Source organism: Spinacia oleracea, chromosome 4 (genome assembly GCF_020520425.1).
Source record: "Spinacia oleracea cultivar Varoflay chromosome 4, BTI_SOV_V1, whole genome shotgun sequence".
Classification (NCBI taxonomy): Eukaryota; Viridiplantae; Streptophyta; class Magnoliopsida; order Caryophyllales; family Amaranthaceae; genus Spinacia; species Spinacia oleracea.
Window position 1 is genome coordinate 175,137,845 of NC_079490.1, and position 18,677 is coordinate 175,156,521.

General features: G+C 37.9%; 2 protein-coding genes and 1 pseudogene across 3 annotated transcripts; 1 reads left to right on the top strand and 2 right to left on the bottom strand.

The window, feature by feature from the left end:
- The first annotated feature begins 862 nt into the window (after positions 1-862).
- LOC110792385 (peptidyl-prolyl cis-trans isomerase CYP21-1) lies at positions 863-6,897 on the top strand. 2 transcript variants are annotated; one of them, XM_021997181.2, is made up of 7 exons: positions 869-1,078; positions 1,786-1,858; positions 4,864-4,911; positions 5,418-5,441; positions 5,546-5,728; positions 5,855-5,930; positions 6,424-6,897. In XM_021997181.2, the coding sequence occupies exons 1-7, from the start codon at positions 977-979 to the stop codon at positions 6,593-6,595; spliced, it is 678 nt and encodes a 225-aa protein (XP_021852873.1). In that variant the 5' UTR covers positions 869-976; the 3' UTR covers positions 6,596-6,897. The 2 variants fall into 2 exon arrangements, with proteins under 2 accessions (XP_056698953.1, XP_021852873.1); XM_056842975.1 differs by lacking the exon at positions 5,418-5,441 and having other exon boundaries at positions 863-1,078.
- Positions 6,898-7,629: 732 nt separating this feature from the next.
- On the bottom strand, positions 7,630-9,097 carry LOC110792375 (protein HIGH ARSENIC CONTENT 1, mitochondrial). Its single transcript, XM_021997172.2, has 6 exons — positions 8,979-9,097; positions 8,811-8,891; positions 8,651-8,724; positions 8,310-8,380; positions 7,992-8,045; positions 7,630-7,904 (listed from the first exon to the last, which is right to left on the bottom strand). Exons 1-6 carry the CDS (start codon positions 8,993-8,995, stop codon positions 7,800-7,802), a joined length of 402 nt encoding a protein of 133 aa, XP_021852864.1. The 5' UTR covers positions 8,996-9,097; the 3' UTR covers positions 7,630-7,799.
- A 7,400-nt stretch (positions 9,098-16,497) lies between these two features.
- LOC130460208 (uncharacterized) lies at positions 16,498-16,597 on the bottom strand (annotated as a pseudogene).
- Positions 16,598-18,677: the final 2,080 nt, after the last annotated feature.

The following is an 18,677-nucleotide window of genomic DNA, read 5'->3' on the forward strand; positions in this document are numbered from 1 at the left end:
CCCTACATGAACTTGTAATCGACCATGACTCGAATTTTTGGTAAAATTGGTAACCTGTAACCTGACCCGATACTAAAATTGATAACCTCTATTAACCCGATGTTGTGGATCCGACACTCGAACCCAACACCCAACCAAAAGATAACTGATATACGAACTGATCCGACCGGACAATGACCTGAATGCGATTCATGCCCGACCCGACAATGACCCTAACCCGATTATTACCCAACATAACCTATTAGTTACCCGACCTGTGGAAATATTTTACACTTGAATCTTTTGAGATGACCATATTGACACGAATCCATGCATATTAACTTAATATATGTATTTACTTGAACACACGATAACCTAATTTGAATAAAACTCAAATTTGAAATAAATTGAACATTAATTTTTAAAATATAAGAAAAAATAATCAACTGTTGAAAACTTGACTAGACCCAATAGTTATCAAACCACATCTTGACCCGTGTCCGGGAATGGAACTCGACCTAAATTTTGATCGACCCGGATTATACAATCCAAAGTTGACCCAAACCCTAAATTACATGCACCAAAATCGGCTTCAACCCAACTAGATAAGACCCGAACCCGAAATTAAACCCTGCCTGAACATAACTTAACATGAACTCAACATGTACCCGAAATTAAAAAGTAAACTGACATGATCCGTCTGAAAACTAATCCTACCTGAACCCAGGTGACAAAGTGACCCAATACGCCCGATCTGATCGTGACCGAAACCCAAGGTGACACAGACCCGGCCCGGATAGTGGTTTTGACAGCTCTAATTATTAGTCGGTTTGGGTTAGTGGGTTAGAGTCCTAGCGTGGAGAGGAAAACGTGAGTTAATACCGGCAGAGAAAAGGGAGAGAAATTATCATAAGTACGCACTCTAACACTGTACCAATTTATTTGGGGAGAGTGACAATAGTGTGTCGGGAGTGGGAAAATTAGATAGAAGGAGAAGATGATGCGAAGAGATATATCCGCATTTGCTCAGCCCAGATGCCTTTTCATCCTCATCCTTGCTGCTTTTCTCCTCATCTTCGCCTTCTCCTACAGTTTTCAGGTATTATTCATTATTTTGAATTTATCTGCAGTTTTAGGTTTTCAATTATTTTTTACTGTGCTTGATTTATGAACTTGCCACTCCTTAATTCCAGAATCTGCGTTATTAGTTGTGTTGCCATTTCGCAATGTAGATCTGTTAGGTTTTTTCTTTGATTGTTGTGATCAACAAGCTTTTTAATGTTGAGAAAATCGAGGTCACGATTAGGATTGTTACCAACAATTTCGACCTAATGATTCTAAATCATGATCATCACATTCTCAGAAAGTTATGGCACTTGGAAGTACTAATTATTGTTAATGCGTTCATGTGAGAGAAAGGAGTTTGAAAATTAGGGGAAGGAGGGGTTCTATGAGTGAGAAGGGAGTTTCAGAAGTAAATGTTTACGATTCGAGTAAGCTGGACTTGTTGGAGGAGAAATCAGTTTTCTTGCTGCTGAATTATGCTTTGTTGGGGCAAGACTTGTTTGGCCGTGCCATATATTGTACTTACCTTTTATGGATAATATTTATGTTATGTTATTGCATTATGTTAAAACTAATGAGAGATTTAGTGCCTACTGGAAATTTGAATTGCAATAAACTTATATTTTCGTCATGTTTGATATTTTCTTATCTTCTTTCAGTTAATAATTTTGCTTCAATGAATGTGGGGTATCATGTCATAGGTCGGATTTGGTGTTTTCAGTGAGTCCTTTTTATTTGCAGGGCATAGTTGAGGAGGAGCTTGAAATTACTCATAGAGTGTTCTTGGATATTGATATGGATGATCAACGGTTAGGTATGTAAATTTTTCCTCTACTACTTTTTCAAACTATTTTTTGGGGGGTTGGGGGATGTGGGGGGCAATACCGACTCCGGACATTGATTGGGAGAAACGTAGCCATGATTATACTCCATACAATATAGCCTTATCAACTACAAACTATCTGCTCCTTGTCGCATGTGGGGGGTTACTGCTACAACTTTTATGCTTCGTAAGAGTTTTATGAATTCAAGGGAAATCTTCAATGAAGATATTAGGGGAAGATTTGTTTAAGATTTGAGAGAAGTCAGAGAACTTGGAAATGTATGTTGCTTGGCTGTAGGTCATAGGAAGTGGGTAGTTGGTCAAGTTGTTAGACGTAGCTATGACAGTGTTCTGACAGAGGGAGTTCAAGAGAGAATTTCAATACCAGCTTTGGTTGTTAATGCCGCCTTCATTTTGGAGGAAAAATCATGCATACCGTAGGGGCACGCTGCACATATAGATGTTGATATGGCCTTGTTGGATGAAATGGAGAAAAATGCGGATCAATCAACCTGGTCACTTTGCGTGCTAAGCTACAAGATCTGGCAGAGTGGAAATGGACCTACCAGCAGCTATTGGCAAAGTGAGGTGATCACTTTCAGTCATATGGTTATGATCAGACTCATCAGAGAATATTTCACCTGAAGCATTGTCTGTTTAACTGTTAATATTTATCAACAGGCTGTATGAAGGAAACAAAGAGCGTTTTATGAGTAGGAGAGTGGTGTTTACTTGAGTCTCGCTTACTCAAAAAGTCATTAAGATTTTGATCTGTTTTTTTTTTTTTTTTTGTATTGATGAGGCTATGTGACTCCATATGCCAATTCATCTCATGGTGTGTTCTACTCATCATTAGTCTCCTTTCATTATCAACTTATGTTACTTGGACTCGGGTGTTCTACTCATCATTAGTCTCCCTTCATTATGAACTTCTGTTACACGGACTCGAGTACTCATGTAAAAAACGTGTCCATATCCAAGCGTACGACTCAGCTATTTTGTGAATATTTGATTTTGTCCTAAAATGAAGTGTGAGTATCCATACCCATCTCGGAGTGTGAGGATCCGACACGGGTACTTAAGAAATAATGAAGAGAGTGCGAGTAACATACAATCATGGTAAGGATACACTGCATTCATCTTAAATTACTTTAAGAGTAAGCAAATTGAGTATGTCAGTGTTTGTTCTGTTACCTTGTTAAGGAATTCAAAAAAATTAGGATTTTTTAAAATCTCCGGTGCTACTGCGCTAGGCATATTTGGCACAGTGTTTAAAAAAGCATGCTTAAGCCCTGAAGCTCGAAGCTCTAGGGCAAAGCGCTTAATTAGGTCTGAGCGAAGCTCTTGTGATTAAGCTCGCCGAAGCGCGCTTAAGCGCATGAAGCCCGCAAAGCACAAAAAGCGTGCTTTTTGGCGTTTCATTGATTTTTTTTTTTTTTTTTTTTATTACTTTACATTGAAAGCTTTTTTTATGTGTTGTTTTTGTGTTTTGGACCATTCCCTATTAATCCTTAACAATAGAAAGTAAACCAAGAGTCCAAAAGAAAAGGAAAAAGGAGAAAGAACACAATAGTCACAGCAGCCGACCCTAGCTTCTGGATAAACACTACGGAGATATAATATGCATAATAGTAAAAAACATTTAATTTTTAAAAAGTGCGCTTCACTTCGATGAAGCGCGCGCCTTGCGCTTGCGCTTTGCGCTTAAGCTCTAGGACTCATATCGCTTTAGTGCGTTTTGCGCTTTTTTATACACTGATTTGGCATCAAGAGAATCAAAGCCACTTCTGTAAGGCTGAATTTGTTGTCTTCCTTTTTAGTTGAAGAGTAATTGTGTTAATATTACAGTGGTTTACCACACTAACAAACTGTACCGAAGATTCTACAGATGTTTTATGGCTTGATTGGCTTCTGCTCCATTTCCAATCTTTCTCCACCATCTGCTTCTGGAATAGGCCCATAGGTGTACCGTGCCAGCCGGCCCTGTAATTGAGTTATGAGTGAAATTTTGAGTATCTGCAGTGAATGAATACAGTGTGACACAGTGTTAATATTATCCGTAAATTCATGTCTCCTATAACTTTAAAGGTATTTATCTCAAGGGGTCTGCTGAATTTGGCTGCTATTTTTTTATCTTCATGTCAATTTTCGTCAGTCACTGCCAGCTGCCACTAAAAATCTAAACCGAACTGCTTGTTTGATGTATATGTGTTCTTTGTTGTTTCCTTGTTACTTAGAGAGTTGAAGTGACATGTTGGTGGATTTGCTGGATATCATAGAAACCTGACGCAATCCATTGTGCCCCTCTGCCACTCTGCCAGTTCTAGTCTGTTGCTAGGTACACAAGGAAGAGTGTGCCATTTCTGAATTTGTCCTTTTAATGGTTGGAATGTTTCACATCCGTTTTGGTTGTCGGAGTGGCTACCATTCTGCTATACCTTCGGCCACTTCCTTATTTGAATTTGGTATAACATGTTACCCTGTTAATATATTCTCTTTCTCCACAGCCTTCTTTATCTTGAGAGGAACCTTGTTACAGCTTACTGCTTTTTACTCCTTGCCACATCAACCTCAATGTCTCTAACCTGGAGGCCTGGAGGGTATATTGCCCTGGTTGATTTTCTGTCTTGACTGTCTATAGACTATAGTGTACTCCTAAAAGTTGCATGTATTCTTTCTAAGTCAACTACTTTTTGTTGACTCCTGGTTGAGATTTTTCTTGCCGTTCCCAAATGCTGGACCAGTGTTACCTGGTTCGCTAGTATGAGATTGGGTACGGGTTCGCAATTCGCTACCTAATTTGCTAAATTAGACCAAGATTATACCATTTTGATGTTGTAATTCGCTTTTTCGGTTCGCGGTTCGGGGGCTAATCGGAGGATTAGGTAACACTGTGCTGGACGATGGCTATTTTTTTACAAGTAACTTTTGCTAATATTAGTAAATAAGATTTTGTTATTTGGTCTTTCAACCTTACTGACTCCCAATTTTGACAGGTAGAATCGTGATTGGATTGTTTGGTACAGTTGTTCCAAAAACATCTGGTAGGTTTTTCTTTCTCATGGTTATCTAATCTGCTTCAGATTGGTTAATTGTCACAAATATGACTCATCTCTCTTCTCAATAATGTTGATCAGGATCTAGAACAAAACTAAAAGTTGCCATTTAGTCATTAACTATGGAAGATTGAATGTTATAATGTTTTTGCGCTTCTATGTTTTCTTTTAATAATCTAGGTTCAAGTTCATTTGTTTTTCTCTGCATTTCATTATTTATCTGAATCCCTCAGATTCACGCATGCTAAGCAAGCATGCAGATGCTTTCGTCTTAAAGAATGTTATGCTCTTTTTAATTGGGGTATTGTTTTCGTGAAATATGACTCAGCTTACTAATTGTATATCCACACGGTGACATGACTACACGTCTACACTAACCGCATTCCGTATCAGTATTCACTTTTCACCATATTACTTTTTCAAGGAAAATTGATGTTCCTTGGTCTTTGTGCGTCGCACCTAACTCTCTTTTCTCGTGTTACTTTTATTTCCAGAAAATTTCAGGGCTCTTTGCACTGGTACATCTATTCTCAACTTTGAAATTTCGAACCTTTTTTGTCCTTAAAATATTGTTTTCTAATAATTGTCCTTTTGGGTTATAATATACTGCTTCTGAATGCAGGAGAGAAGGGAATGGGCACCAGTGGTAAACCTCTACATTATAAGAAAACACCTTTCCATCGTATAATTCCCGGGTTTATGATTCAAGGTGGAGATATTGTTCATGGTGATGGGAAGGGTGGAGAATCAATTTATGGTGGTACCTTCCATGATGAAAATTTCAAAATAAAACATTGGCGTGCAGGTCTTAATCTAACCGATTCACCGTATTACTTGTATTAGATTACCTTTTCACTCTTAATTTCAAACTTCTGTGCCTAGATACAAATTACCAACTGATCTTTGTCTCTGTTTTTACCTTTTTCTATAGGAGTTGTGTCTATGGTGAATTCTGGACGTAATTCTAATGGTTCGCAGTTCTTTATCACCACAGTGAAGGCAAGCTGGTAAGTTACTTATGGTTTGGAGTTCTTGTTATACTTCCGACAAGGTAGCACACTCTTGCTAGATAATCAGTGAAGGAAAATCATTTTAGAGATTTATCATTTAGGCGACAGCCTTAAGAGTTAAGAGGAGGATCTCTTAATTTTTTATCTCTTACTTAAAAACAAATAAATATGGATTTGGAGGTGGCAAGTGGATTGTTCAATCAACAGTCTACTAGACTGGTAGTACAAAATTGTTTAAAGGACTTCTATTTCCAACTTCTGTTTTGTGGGAACTTGGAGATCGTGTTCATTATTTTGGGAAAGCTGGGTCATCCTCTACAATGGAGAACTTGGAATGAAAAATCAAAAGCCTTTGTTATCTCTGTTATGTTTCTTTTAATTTTTGCATGAAGAGTCTTGGGATGCAAGAGCTATGTTTGTGATTCTGATTTGAAATCTTCCGTAGGTTCTGGAATGTGTGATGTAATAATTGATGTTAAACTTTGCTCAGGTTGGATCGTGAGCATGTGGTGTTTGGGAAGGTTTTACAAGGCATGGATACTGTATATGCCATTGAAGGTGGAGCTGGAACTTATAGTGGAAAACCTAGGAAGAAGGTAATCATAGCCGACTCTGGAGAGATACCCAAGAGCAAATGGGACGAGGACACGACTAAACTTTAAGAATTTGCTACTTTCTGAGTGTAGAAGGTTGAGTTAATAGTTGTCTCTAATCAAATGATATGTTGTTTACATGTTGTATGTTGTTCATACATGTCACGTGGGGAAAAGAAAGTTGGAATTTCTGTGTTAGCTTTGTATGTCCGCTTTCTGATCCCAGCATAGTTGATTGATTATTAGGAAAGCAGTTCAATCTACCCCTTGTGTTGGGTATCTTGTAGAGACCTGTAATATAGATCGAGTTGATGTAAATGGTATATGGTGAGTTTATTCATCAAAAGTTGCATACGAGATTGATACAGAAAGTCAGAAATCTCACTATTCTGCTTCACTTTTTCGGCTGCCTTGGCCTTTTTTTTTTCCAACACTATGTCCTCATCCTAATTTTCTTTGTGAATTAAGAATGATTTTGCAGTTTTCCAGCTAAGTTTCTATTTAATTTCTTACAGGAAGAAGTCAAACAGCATTGAGATTGTATATGTTCTCAAACTTGCTGTCTTTTTTAATCTTCCGACGAGGACAACCATATATACCTCCATTTTTTTTTTAAGATTTGGCGACTAAGTTCCTTGTTTACTTGCATAGATTTCTTGAAATTCTATCTATACAACAAACAAATTGCAACGAAGATCTAGATTATGTTATGTCTCTAGTATTATGTACTAAGAAAAATGGATTCCTATGAGGGTTAGCTCGAAATATAGGGTGAATATCAAGCAACTAGTAGTCATACTCCCAAAATAATAGCTTGAGGGGAGTTGTGATTATTTCAAGGAATAATTTCAATTCCTCTGAGAAAATTTCTCAAAGTTGATTATGCGAAAGAAATGAAATTCTTTTTTGTAAACTGCATATCTCGAGGATAGCTGATTTTTTTTAAGGAATTGGAATCTCACTTCTTCGAAGGAAATCAACATTTCTCAATGTTGATTCTGTTGAAGATGTGAAATTTTTCTTTGGAAATCAACATATCTTGAGTGCCTACGATAATGACCACGGAAACTACATGGAGTACTTCGACTCGATAACTTGGTAAGTACCATAATCCTTGCTCAAAAACAAGCAATTGTTAAAACTTAAAATTATGGAGAACAGGGAAACTTACATCAAGAATAAGTTAATACAGAATTAAGTAAAGCGAAATATGGTGCACATGAGGAATCACTACTAGTCAAAAGTTGATACAGAATAAAGAAATAGAGAAATTTTAAGGACGTGATTTGCAAGCTAATTTCTCTGCATTATCACCAGCAAATCCGGCATCTACCCAGGCTGAGTATCCCCCTTCAATATTTGCAACATGCTCAAATCCCTATTTCCACATGATTAATCAATAATCAAACTCATTATAATAAATTAAATAAGCAAATTAGTAATCACGACAAGATGATTTACGCACTATATGCTGCAGATCAATTGCTGCTTTCCGGCCTCGACCACCAGCATTGCAAGCCTGAGCCGAAACCACGGTGACCGATCATTAATTACCACAAATAATCAAAAATTAATTTTAATCAGTAAAAATAATACGACAGATTTTGAACCATTATATTTATTGATCAGAAAAAACCTTTTAAGATCAAGTTAAAATAAAAAAAATATCAAAATAATTAGATAAGAGTTGGAAAGTGATGCAATTCCCAGTTCCCAGTAGTATGGAGACAAGGGAGTATCTTTAAGTCACTTCTGACTTCTGGTTTAGTTTAGAATGACTTACTGTGACCAAGTGATCATCCTTGTTGCAAACTTCCAAAACTTGGTCTATGAAGTCAGGATTCTTCACTCGCCCTGTCATTCAAAATACATCCATCATCATGAATTTACCAATACCAATAATACCACTTTTATCAACTAAACAATGTCGTTTAACATCTTTAATTTTATTCGTAATTTGACGTGCCTTTACCATTATAGAGCCTAAATTTCGGGTAAATGCAGGTTCTGGCCTGGGCCGCACCCGTCACCGAGAGAGAGTTCACTTAACAAGACCGTAGGAGGTTCTACCTTAAAACCATATGGCAATAAGTTTGCAATTACTATATCAGTATATCTACATACCTTCTGGAGCCGTGAACATATAAGGGATGTTGAGAGCACCTTCAACATGTCCTTTTTCGAATTCCTCCGTTGTCCTAATAAATCATCGTGCAATCTTAATTTTGTTATCTTAATTAAACACATGAAATTTGAAGATATATACTCCTAAGTATTACCTTACCTTACATCTAGATACCGATATCCGATACTAAGGAGACCTTTGGCTGTGTAAACATCAACATTCTTAGCTTCTTCTGAAGGCCTGCAAAATGCAAAATGAATTAACTTCTTAAGAACTCCACAAGAAACCAATAAAGAAAAGAAAAAAATAATAAGGCGTAAATCTCACCCTTTGGAACTATCCATGGATCAAGAGTTTTTCAAACTATTAAATGAAATTATTATTATTTGTTAGCTTTTGAGTAAATTTGAGGTTTTAAGCTTCTATTTATACATACATACATATGTGAGAGAGAGAATAATGAAATTATATTTTATGAAACATAAGTATACAATTACTCGTATTATTTTATTAAAAACAAAAATAAACATGCTTCCGAGTTTGATTACTTCAATTGTTAATGTTGTAAAAGAAACCTCAAAAATTAAGAAAATACTCCATGAAAACGTTTCTCTAACTCCTAAGTACTGTATATGATATGACTATATGTGTAGTTAATAATACTTGGTTATTTAATTGCTTTGGTTCTAAGACTTGTTCGTAGTCAACATGATGGTTTAATTGGACATGTAAACCAAAATACATTATACAATGTACTTTAAATAGCTATTTTCGGAGTATTATTTTGCCGACTACAAGTATTTTAATTTGAACATGAAACGTTTCTTTTGTCATAGGAGTAATGTCAAATTAAACATTTCGAAATAGGTAAAAATGTAAAATATTTACAAACCCAAAGTAGAAGCATGGTTGTTAAAATCATGTTTTGAATAGGTTAGTGAGGCTCGACCAGCTCCACTGACTTATGTTAATTAATTATACACTTCGTATATATTTTGATTTAGTGATTGATAAATTTGCGGACAGTAAGCTTCATTTATGTATGACTAGTGTTCAAAGTTTAGCATGACATTTTATTGTTTAACACCTTAATAAGGATATAACAAGTAGTGTTACGTATTTCACAAGGAGACACCAAGACGAAAAAAAGAACCCCATGTGTTCCTTATATAATACGAAGTATGTAGTAGAGATTATACGGAGTATTACTTTTACAATGGTACTACATCCGTTTTAAAATGATTTTTACACTTTCTGTTTTGATCCTTTTCATAATGTTCTTTATACTTTGCTTTATTCTATTTTTTGACATAAAGTTTTAATACCTTACTCTTCTTATCCCACAATATTTATAATTTTCCATTCACTTTCTCTTACTTTTTTTTTTCTTACACTCACCTTACATTTTTACACATGTCTCTTACTTTATCCATTTTCTATTATATTCAATCAACTTTTTTTTATTTTTATCTTAATCTTTGTGCAAATAGTAACAGTAAACATATTTATGAAACGGAAGTAATATTTTTTTTTCTTTTCAGAAATACTTATATAGAATCTTCAATTTGATGACTCAATTATATAGTGCGACACCAGTACAAAATAGAATCGCAATTCTAACATATATGTATCCCCCATATACGTATAAATCAAGTGATTTGGATTAAATAATCCAAATAAAATGAATTTAAACTTAGGTTGTAGACGAGGGTGTGTAAAGTGACGTATATCGTACAAGACCCCTAATCTAAGAAGTCCCCAAAATCCAATATTAGTATGTTGTCTTAATGCCTTAATTATCTTGGTGGGTATAAAAACTTTAGACAAGATATATGTTGCCTTCTCTTTTGATAAGCTCCATTTGCTTATTGTCGGCTTTTTTTTTGCTACTCAAATTAAATTGGCTAAGTACTTGTCTAACAAGATTCATTGACAACTACCAGTCTACCAACTCCTTATGTTTTTTTAAATGTCTTTTTAGGGGATGGCACAAGCAAGAAGAAGAACGATTAAAATTGATCGAAAAATGAAAATTCCTGTCAAAAGAGACATATTATAGAAGTGATTAGAATTATATTTATTTGCCAAAAGGTCCGATTGAGGGTCCAAAGAAGGAATTGGTTGATATTTGATCCGGCCGGTTTCAATTTCCCAAAATTTCCGACTTGCCCTAAATCAACTACCGTATTCGATTGGTTAAGGTTATAATTGTCATTAATAAGAGATAATTATCACACAAAATCATACTCATTGATCTTTTAACAGGGATCCTACTACATGTATACCTGTTGTACAAGACATCTTGTACATCATGCTTTTCTATTGGTTGAAATTACATATTTATTGTTTTTCATTCTCATTTTTTAGTGGGTTTGATGATTTGCAAACAAATTAATAGTGTTGTATAAGAGAATCTTGTATACTAGATGTACATGTAGCCTTTTCCTTTTAACAGTATGGGCCAAAAAACTATTCCGATTTACTAAGAGGCAATTAATTAACTTTTACGCTTTCGACAAAAGTTAGTTGTGATTGAAATATGAATTAGAATTACGTACAAATTTTGGTTAAAACTCTAAATGTATCTTTAAATCCCCTAAGATTAGAGTTAGGGGCATGGACAAGACAACACAAAATTATCGGAATCATATCATGTTTTTATAGAACTGGAAATTACATACTACTCGTATTCACCTTATAATCACCTATGGCTTCAATTATTCTAATCCATCAGGCAAAGGGAATAAAGTTTGTCACTAATTAATACTTTTTGACTAGTTCTAATCGAAGATATTTGTATCATCTACTTTTCTTCTTTTTATCCTTTTCTTTTCTCACTGATGCTGATGAAACTTATGCTTAAATTGTGTTTTTAACACGAGGTTCAAACTTGAATTAAAGTTTCATATGCTAATTAGTGGTAAGAAGATATGTTTTGATAATGTAAAGACAACGATGGAAGTACATCACAGCTCAATAGACTGTAAGAAATGAGGTATCATGTTCAATTTATTTTAACTAGTCTTATATGCACGAAATGCGTTCGAGATTATATAAAAACTTAAAATTGTATTACTACCACTAAATATAAATATTAGATAAAAAAAATATTCACAAAGTTCAAATTTAAAAAAAATTAAGGTTATACTATACAATCATACATCTAAATAGTGAAACATAGTAATTAATCATGTCTTTACATGACAAATAATAATCTAAATCTTGGTACCAAAATAAAGAAATTAAATCAATTTGCTAGGAAATAATACAAATATGATAAAAAAAAATCGAATTTCCCTTCTTTGTACTTTTGGCTCTTTTCATGGACAGTCTCCTGAAAGAATGACATCCCACAACAGTAACTAAACCGGCATACAATTTGTCCAACCGTACTTTACATGAGAAATTATAGAATTTCAGCATGCATAATATAGCTTACATATTTCCATCCCACAATAGATCCACATCTCACACATAATATATCAGCCACAATATGCATCCTAGTCATCATCACTTTATTATATTTCTCTATGAGGGTCATATTCAAACTGATAAAATAGCCTAAAAAGATTTTATTTGTTTAATGAATTGAATTTTACCTCATTTCCAACTTCAGCATCTTATTTCCCAAATAGTGTTACATGTATACTGTTCCGAAAAACCCCAAAAGAACATAAATCCTTCACCAGGCTGGAAACCCTTGCACTCTTCTTATCTTTCCCCTTTCTTGAGTTGCCCTCGGACTTGCTCTGATTTTCTTTTGATTCTCTCGGATCTGATGAACCCTTCAACTTTGCCACTGCCTTGTTGAACTCTTCGGTTCTGATGAAAACATCTGCCATTTGTAGCACATCGGCTATTTTGGTGGAATTCTTCTTCGACAGCTTGTCGCGAAATTTTCCTTCCCGAAGGGAGTGCTTCGACGCGATGATCGCAACATCGGGTTGCAGGTTAGGAATGTTTGTTGATTCTTTCATGAACCGGGCCATGAAGTCCCGAAGACTTTCGCCCCTTCCCTGCTATACCGAGGTAAGCTCGACAGTGGTTCGTTCTCATCGGTTATTGCTAACGAATTGAACCTAGAATTTTTCTTGCAGATCTACGAAGCTGACTATTGATCCATTTGGTAGCAATCTGAACCATTCTCCCACCACTCCGGTCAGCGTAGTTGGTAAGTACTTGCACCAACAAGCCTCAGATTGGGGGGTCAGGTACATGTGCTGCTCGTAGGATGTGACATAATCTCATGGATCTGTCTTCCCGTCATAGGTCAAATATGCTGATAGCCCGACTTTCGGATATCCTCCAGGACCATATCTTCGATGAATGGGGAGGACTTTGGCGTCATTACCTTCTTCCCTGACCTCGCTTTGATTCCTCTCGCCACCACGTTCCCGCGCGAGAATCCTCGGGAGTACGACGAGGGTTGGGGGTTCGATCCTGCCTTCTTTTTCTCTCCTAGTAGCTCGACTGCTCGTTTCTGGCTTGTCAGTGGATCTTCTGGAATCACCGATCCTTCGTACACCGATGGACTAAGCCTGTTGTGCACGCTGCTTCAGATCCCAGTAGCTAGACTTGTGCACGTCCCGTTACTTCAGAAGGTTCGGGGGTTTGTTCTTTGAACCAATATGGCTGATTTTGGGACACCTCTTGGGAGTTCCAAGTGCTTTCCTTCCATCGTGACCCTAGGTGGGTTCCCGTGAGTGTCCTTCATCCAAGGTGCATTGGTCTTATATCAAGGTTCAGATTAATTACGAACAATTAATTCAGTGAGATCAAGTGATCGGAACAGCTGGATGGTTCAATGCTTCCGATCAGTGAGTTTTAATCCTTATTAGGCTCACAGCTTACTCTTGAATGAACCTATAAGGTCACACCATTGGCATGTAACATATCACCAGATTAAATGAATCAGAAATTCATTTAATGATTTTTGGAAAATTAGTTTGGAAAACATAATTATACGATTAAACATTGGATCGTGAAATCGTATATTGTATTGCGTATATTCGTAAACTAGGAGAGACAAATATTCGTATCGTATGACATTAATTAGATTTTCAAATACGAAACGATAAATAAATTATCGAAAGATAATTTAATCGCAACACGAAAGCAACCCACGAGTCGGAGCGCACAAGCGCAAGGCCCATGGGCGCAGCGCGCATGGTAATGTAGCGCTGGCCCATAGACCTCAGTGCTGTGTGGTGTGCGCGGACAAGGCACAAGGCAAGCGCAGTAGCTCGCGGCCCATGGCCTAGCTCGCTGTGCGCGCCTAATGCCCTTCGTGGGCTTGCTGGCCAGCCAATGGCCTTAGGCGTGGTCGGTTGGCTTGTCTTATGTTTAAGTTATTTTAATAACCTAAAAATATGTTTTTCATAACACACAATTCAGATTGTAGACACAACCCTAGAATAAAAGTAAAACCCTAATTCTACTTTGCCTCCAAATTGTGTTCTTCCCAAGAAGCAAAAATATCTTGAAGGAGGTCTAAACCATCAATCTCAAGACGAAATTGAACGTGCCGATGAACCAAGTAGAGGAACGACCTTTTTAGTTCTTGTTCGTGTTCGTGTTCGTTGAACTAAGGGGAAAACACGCTACAAACGTAAGTTATGCTTAATTTATACTTTATACATGCTTCCTGACTTTGGGGTTATTTGATATATGCGTTTTATATATTGTTTTCAACCCCGTCCCTTAGTACTTTTATGCGTCAAATGAGCTCCTAGGAGCCATTTTAGTACTAATCTGTGTATTTTAGTGTGCCTTGAGTTTCAGGAATACTTAGTGAGAAATTGGTCTTTTTAGGCCCGTTTCTTGATGATTTAGGCCACTACAGGATCCCGAGGGAGTTCGGGACGACTTTTATCGACTTACAGGAACCCTAGATGTTCATGATCGAGCCCCGGAAGTTAGACTCGGTGTTGTGGACGAAGGGCGGATCACTTAGCCCTCCGCCCGGTGGATTGCCCCTCGCCCATCGGGCGAGCAACCAAGGATCAGTTCGTCAGAAGGCGCCCGACGGGCGGAGTTTCGCCCGGTGCCCACCGGGCGCCCATCAGAAGCAGCAGCAGTAGAAATCGCCCTCCGCCCGACGGGCGAGAGCCGCCCGACCGGGCGCGCGGAGAAGGTTTCCAGAAAGTCGCCCTACGCCCGTCGGGCAGCCCTGCGCCCGTCGGGCGGATTTCGAGCTTCTCGCCCGTCGGGCGGAGAGCCGCCCGACCGGGCGACGACAACCCAAGGCGTTGTGCGCGCGCGTCCTTCTTTATTCTTTTCCGGTTTTTCCTTATGTTTTTAGGCTAAACTATAAATATAGCCTTTGTTAATTTAGTGAGGGACTTCATTATCTCATATCCTAGTATTAAAACACTTAGTTTTATTTCTCTAAGCTTAATTTTTCTCTCTAATTTGTTCTAAACACTTAGTTTATTTTCAATCAAAAATTGAAGCTTTCATTTGCCATTGTTCTTCAATTAGGTATTATTCCTTATTTCAATTCTTTGTTTAAGCTTTAATTATGTTTTCAATCATGCCAATTGCTTTGCTTATTGTTAATATGCTTGAGTAGTCTAATTTCTAGGGTTTGGGGATCCATGAATGATATGAAGGGATATTGAATAATCATGATTGTTGGTATTACAATTGATTCCTATTGATTGATTTCATCCACTATACAATTAGATTTGCGCAGGTTTAATTGTGGTAGTTATGCAATATCAAATTAAGATTCGAGAGATGAAATTTGATGTTTAGGCTTGTGTCAATAGGTGGAATTAGAGTTAATACGTAGCGAGAGCCCTATAATTCTAAGTCTATGATTAGTATCGATTCGAGAGAGCATGCTAGTCTAATTGATTACTTTGTTGATTATCGTAATTGTTCATTGTCCTGGATTGTTATTTGTTGGTGAACCTATGCCCTAGATTCTTTAATATATTGATTCATACTCGTTTAATTATCGTTCGTAGTCTTAGCATATAAACCAACCAATTCTTGTTTCCCAATAGTCTAGTTTAGTTGATTAATAGTAGAAAGAACACTGTTTCCCTGTGGATTCGATCCTGACTTCCCTTGCTACCTAGCTAAGTGGACCTTAGGTTATTTTTGATTAGGTAATACGACTTTAGCCTGTCAAAATTTGGCGCCGTTGCCGGGGAAATGGTTCTATTTTCTGTTGTTGATTGCTTATCCTAGATTATTGTTTGTTACTACTCAAGGAAGTCACGTTCCTTGAGACTGGATCTGACATTGTTTTGTTAGTCTTTGTCTATGCCCAGGACCGTAGGTACTAGTAATCTTACTCCATTCGATCCTGAGCCCGAAAGAACCTTTCGTAGACGAAGAACTTTCATTGCATAGTGTGGGAATTACTCTAATTCTGATCATAATATTGGCGATCTTTTTCCTTCAGATACAGATTCAGTTTCAGAGATAGAGATGGGTGACGAAAATCTGATACCGCCACCTACCCCACGGCTTACAGATTACTCTAAGCCAAGTCTGTCCGTGCTATCGAAGGCGATCATGCCTTCTATTGCAGCTGAGACCTTCAAGATTGAGCCTGCATTGATTAACATGATCGAGAGACGCCAGTACGGTGGGGAACCAGGTGAAGATCCGAATCTTCACATTTAGTCCTTTATCCAATATTGTTCCACCATCAAGCAAAAGGGATTGACTCCGGAGCAGACTATGGAGATACTTTTCCCGTTCTCTTTGAGTGGGAAAGCTAAACTATGGATTAATGGGCTGAATCGGGCGGCTTTGAAAATCAATAATTGGGAATCCTTGGCTCTTGCTTTTTATGTTAAATACTTTCCACCTGAGAAAACGGCTCGTTTGAGGGGTCAGATATTAGGTATCTCACAACAAGCGGATGAGAGTTTGTTCGAGGTTTGGGAGAGATTCAAGGATTTGCAAAGAGAGTGCCCGCACCATGGTTTGGAAGATTGGTTCTTGATCCAACAGTTTTATAATGGTTTGGGCAATGAGTCTAGATGTTTGTTGGATTCAGCTGCAAGTGGGAGGTTCATGCAACTTGAGGTGCCGAGAGCTATGGAGGTGATTGAGGAGATAGCCATTCACAATGTCCAGTATGGAAATCCTAGAGGTCTATCTAACAGGGGTGGTGTAGACACCTACTTTTGTCCCCATTCCCGCAAGGGAAAGTTTCGATGATGAAAGCATAAAAACTCCACTTGACAACGCATCTCCTATAAAATAAACGAATCTCGATTCCCCATTTCATTTCACCCGAAACCTGCTATTTATGAAAACCTGCTAAAAATAGTAACTGCCGTAAAAGGTAGCGTCTAAAAGTGGCAAATCATAAAAGATAGAAACCTGTCAGAATTAGGTGTTGCACTCCAACATAAATCCTAAATGAGATAGAAAACTGCAAGAATCCTATTCCTAATATGATTCAGAAATAAGAGTTACGTATTAATTAAAATGCTAACGAGCCTAGAGCTCGTAACGGGCCCAGACGCATACCGTCATAAAATTGATACGCGCTAAAAGACTCGAATTAATCTCAAACTCTACGGATTTCAGGAATCCGAATCTGACAAAAAATTCGGCCCAGACATCACTTTCAACGCCCAGAGCTGGGCGCCGAAATCTTTGACGCCCAGCCCTGGGCGCTGAAATTGCATGGATCTCTATTTTCAACGCCCAGCCCTGGGCGCCGAAATCTTTGACGCCCAGAGCTGGGCGCCGAAATTACCTAGGACGTGTTTTTTTTTCCTAATTCTTTATGGATTAGAACTCTGCAATTCTATCTTTCCACGAACTCTTCCCTATAAATAGGCCCCTAGTTTCGACGTGAAACAACACACAACAACACATAATATATTCTGAGTATTGACTCTAAACCCCTTAGCCTAAGCCTCTCGCTGCGAAACTGTTCACGCGTTATGTCGCAATCGATCCATAAATCGAACAGAACGTATCCTGTTCCATAATCGAGATTCGTTAAATAAAAAGGAGAAATAGCAAAGTCTAAGTGGTTAGTTTTCTGAGAACCGTGACGCACCTCTCAAGGGTGCGTCGTAATGTGTCCCTTTTCGATGATTTAACCGCTTTCCTCGCCCTTTTTATGAACTGTTAAACTAACCTAATTTGAATGTTCTATCACGCCTAACAAATATAATATTTTTGGGAAATCGGATTATCATGCTAGGCCCCTTAATGTTATTTAAATCAGATAATCACGATCGAATTAGTATTATATGTTGCATATTGCTAAAATCAATTCAGATTAGTTTAATAGTTAACGCATGTCCCTTCAATTATTTATGCTGAGCTAGTAAGGATATCCTGCCTCTGGAGTTATCGACGAGCGAATTACTCCTCTCGGTAGTTACAGTCCCCCGAACCCTCAATCTCTACCTTGCGGGTGTATATTGAGAGATCCCCACACCAGGGATCACATGGGAACCTACGGTCGTCGTGGTCAAACATAATTGCACTCCCTTTATGTCACGATAACCGGGTTTTGTCAGTTTTTCTCATTGTTGTTAAAAACTGAATGGCGACTCCTATATTACTAGTCAATTGGGTGTATACTCACAGGAAATCCAATTACACTTGATTGAATAAAAATAATCGTCACACCCACGAGGGACAAGGTCACGCATTAGCCTCGCGCTTTTTTCGACCCCCTCACAGTGGCGACTCCACTGGGGATAGTGAAGGAAATACTCGTGCTTGTAGGTAATCAAAATAGCCGAAGGGTGAAACGATCCTACCCCGCGTTTATTTCCCCATCAAGTTGGGACGACCTTAAAATCAGCATATTAATGTGAACGGGCAGAACATCATAACGAATCTCGGCTCCCTCGGGAGTTGGGACTAAGGATACCTTTTTTCGCCAATAGGGGGTGCATACGCCGCGCATGTTTCCCACTCGGTACTTGTGCAGGTAGTACACCTATCCCGAACCCAATCGCTCGCCCATTAGGTCCCTCTCGCCTGCCTGCCCCCTTGGCTTGCACTTGCGAGTTGGCCTCTTGAGCGAAATTC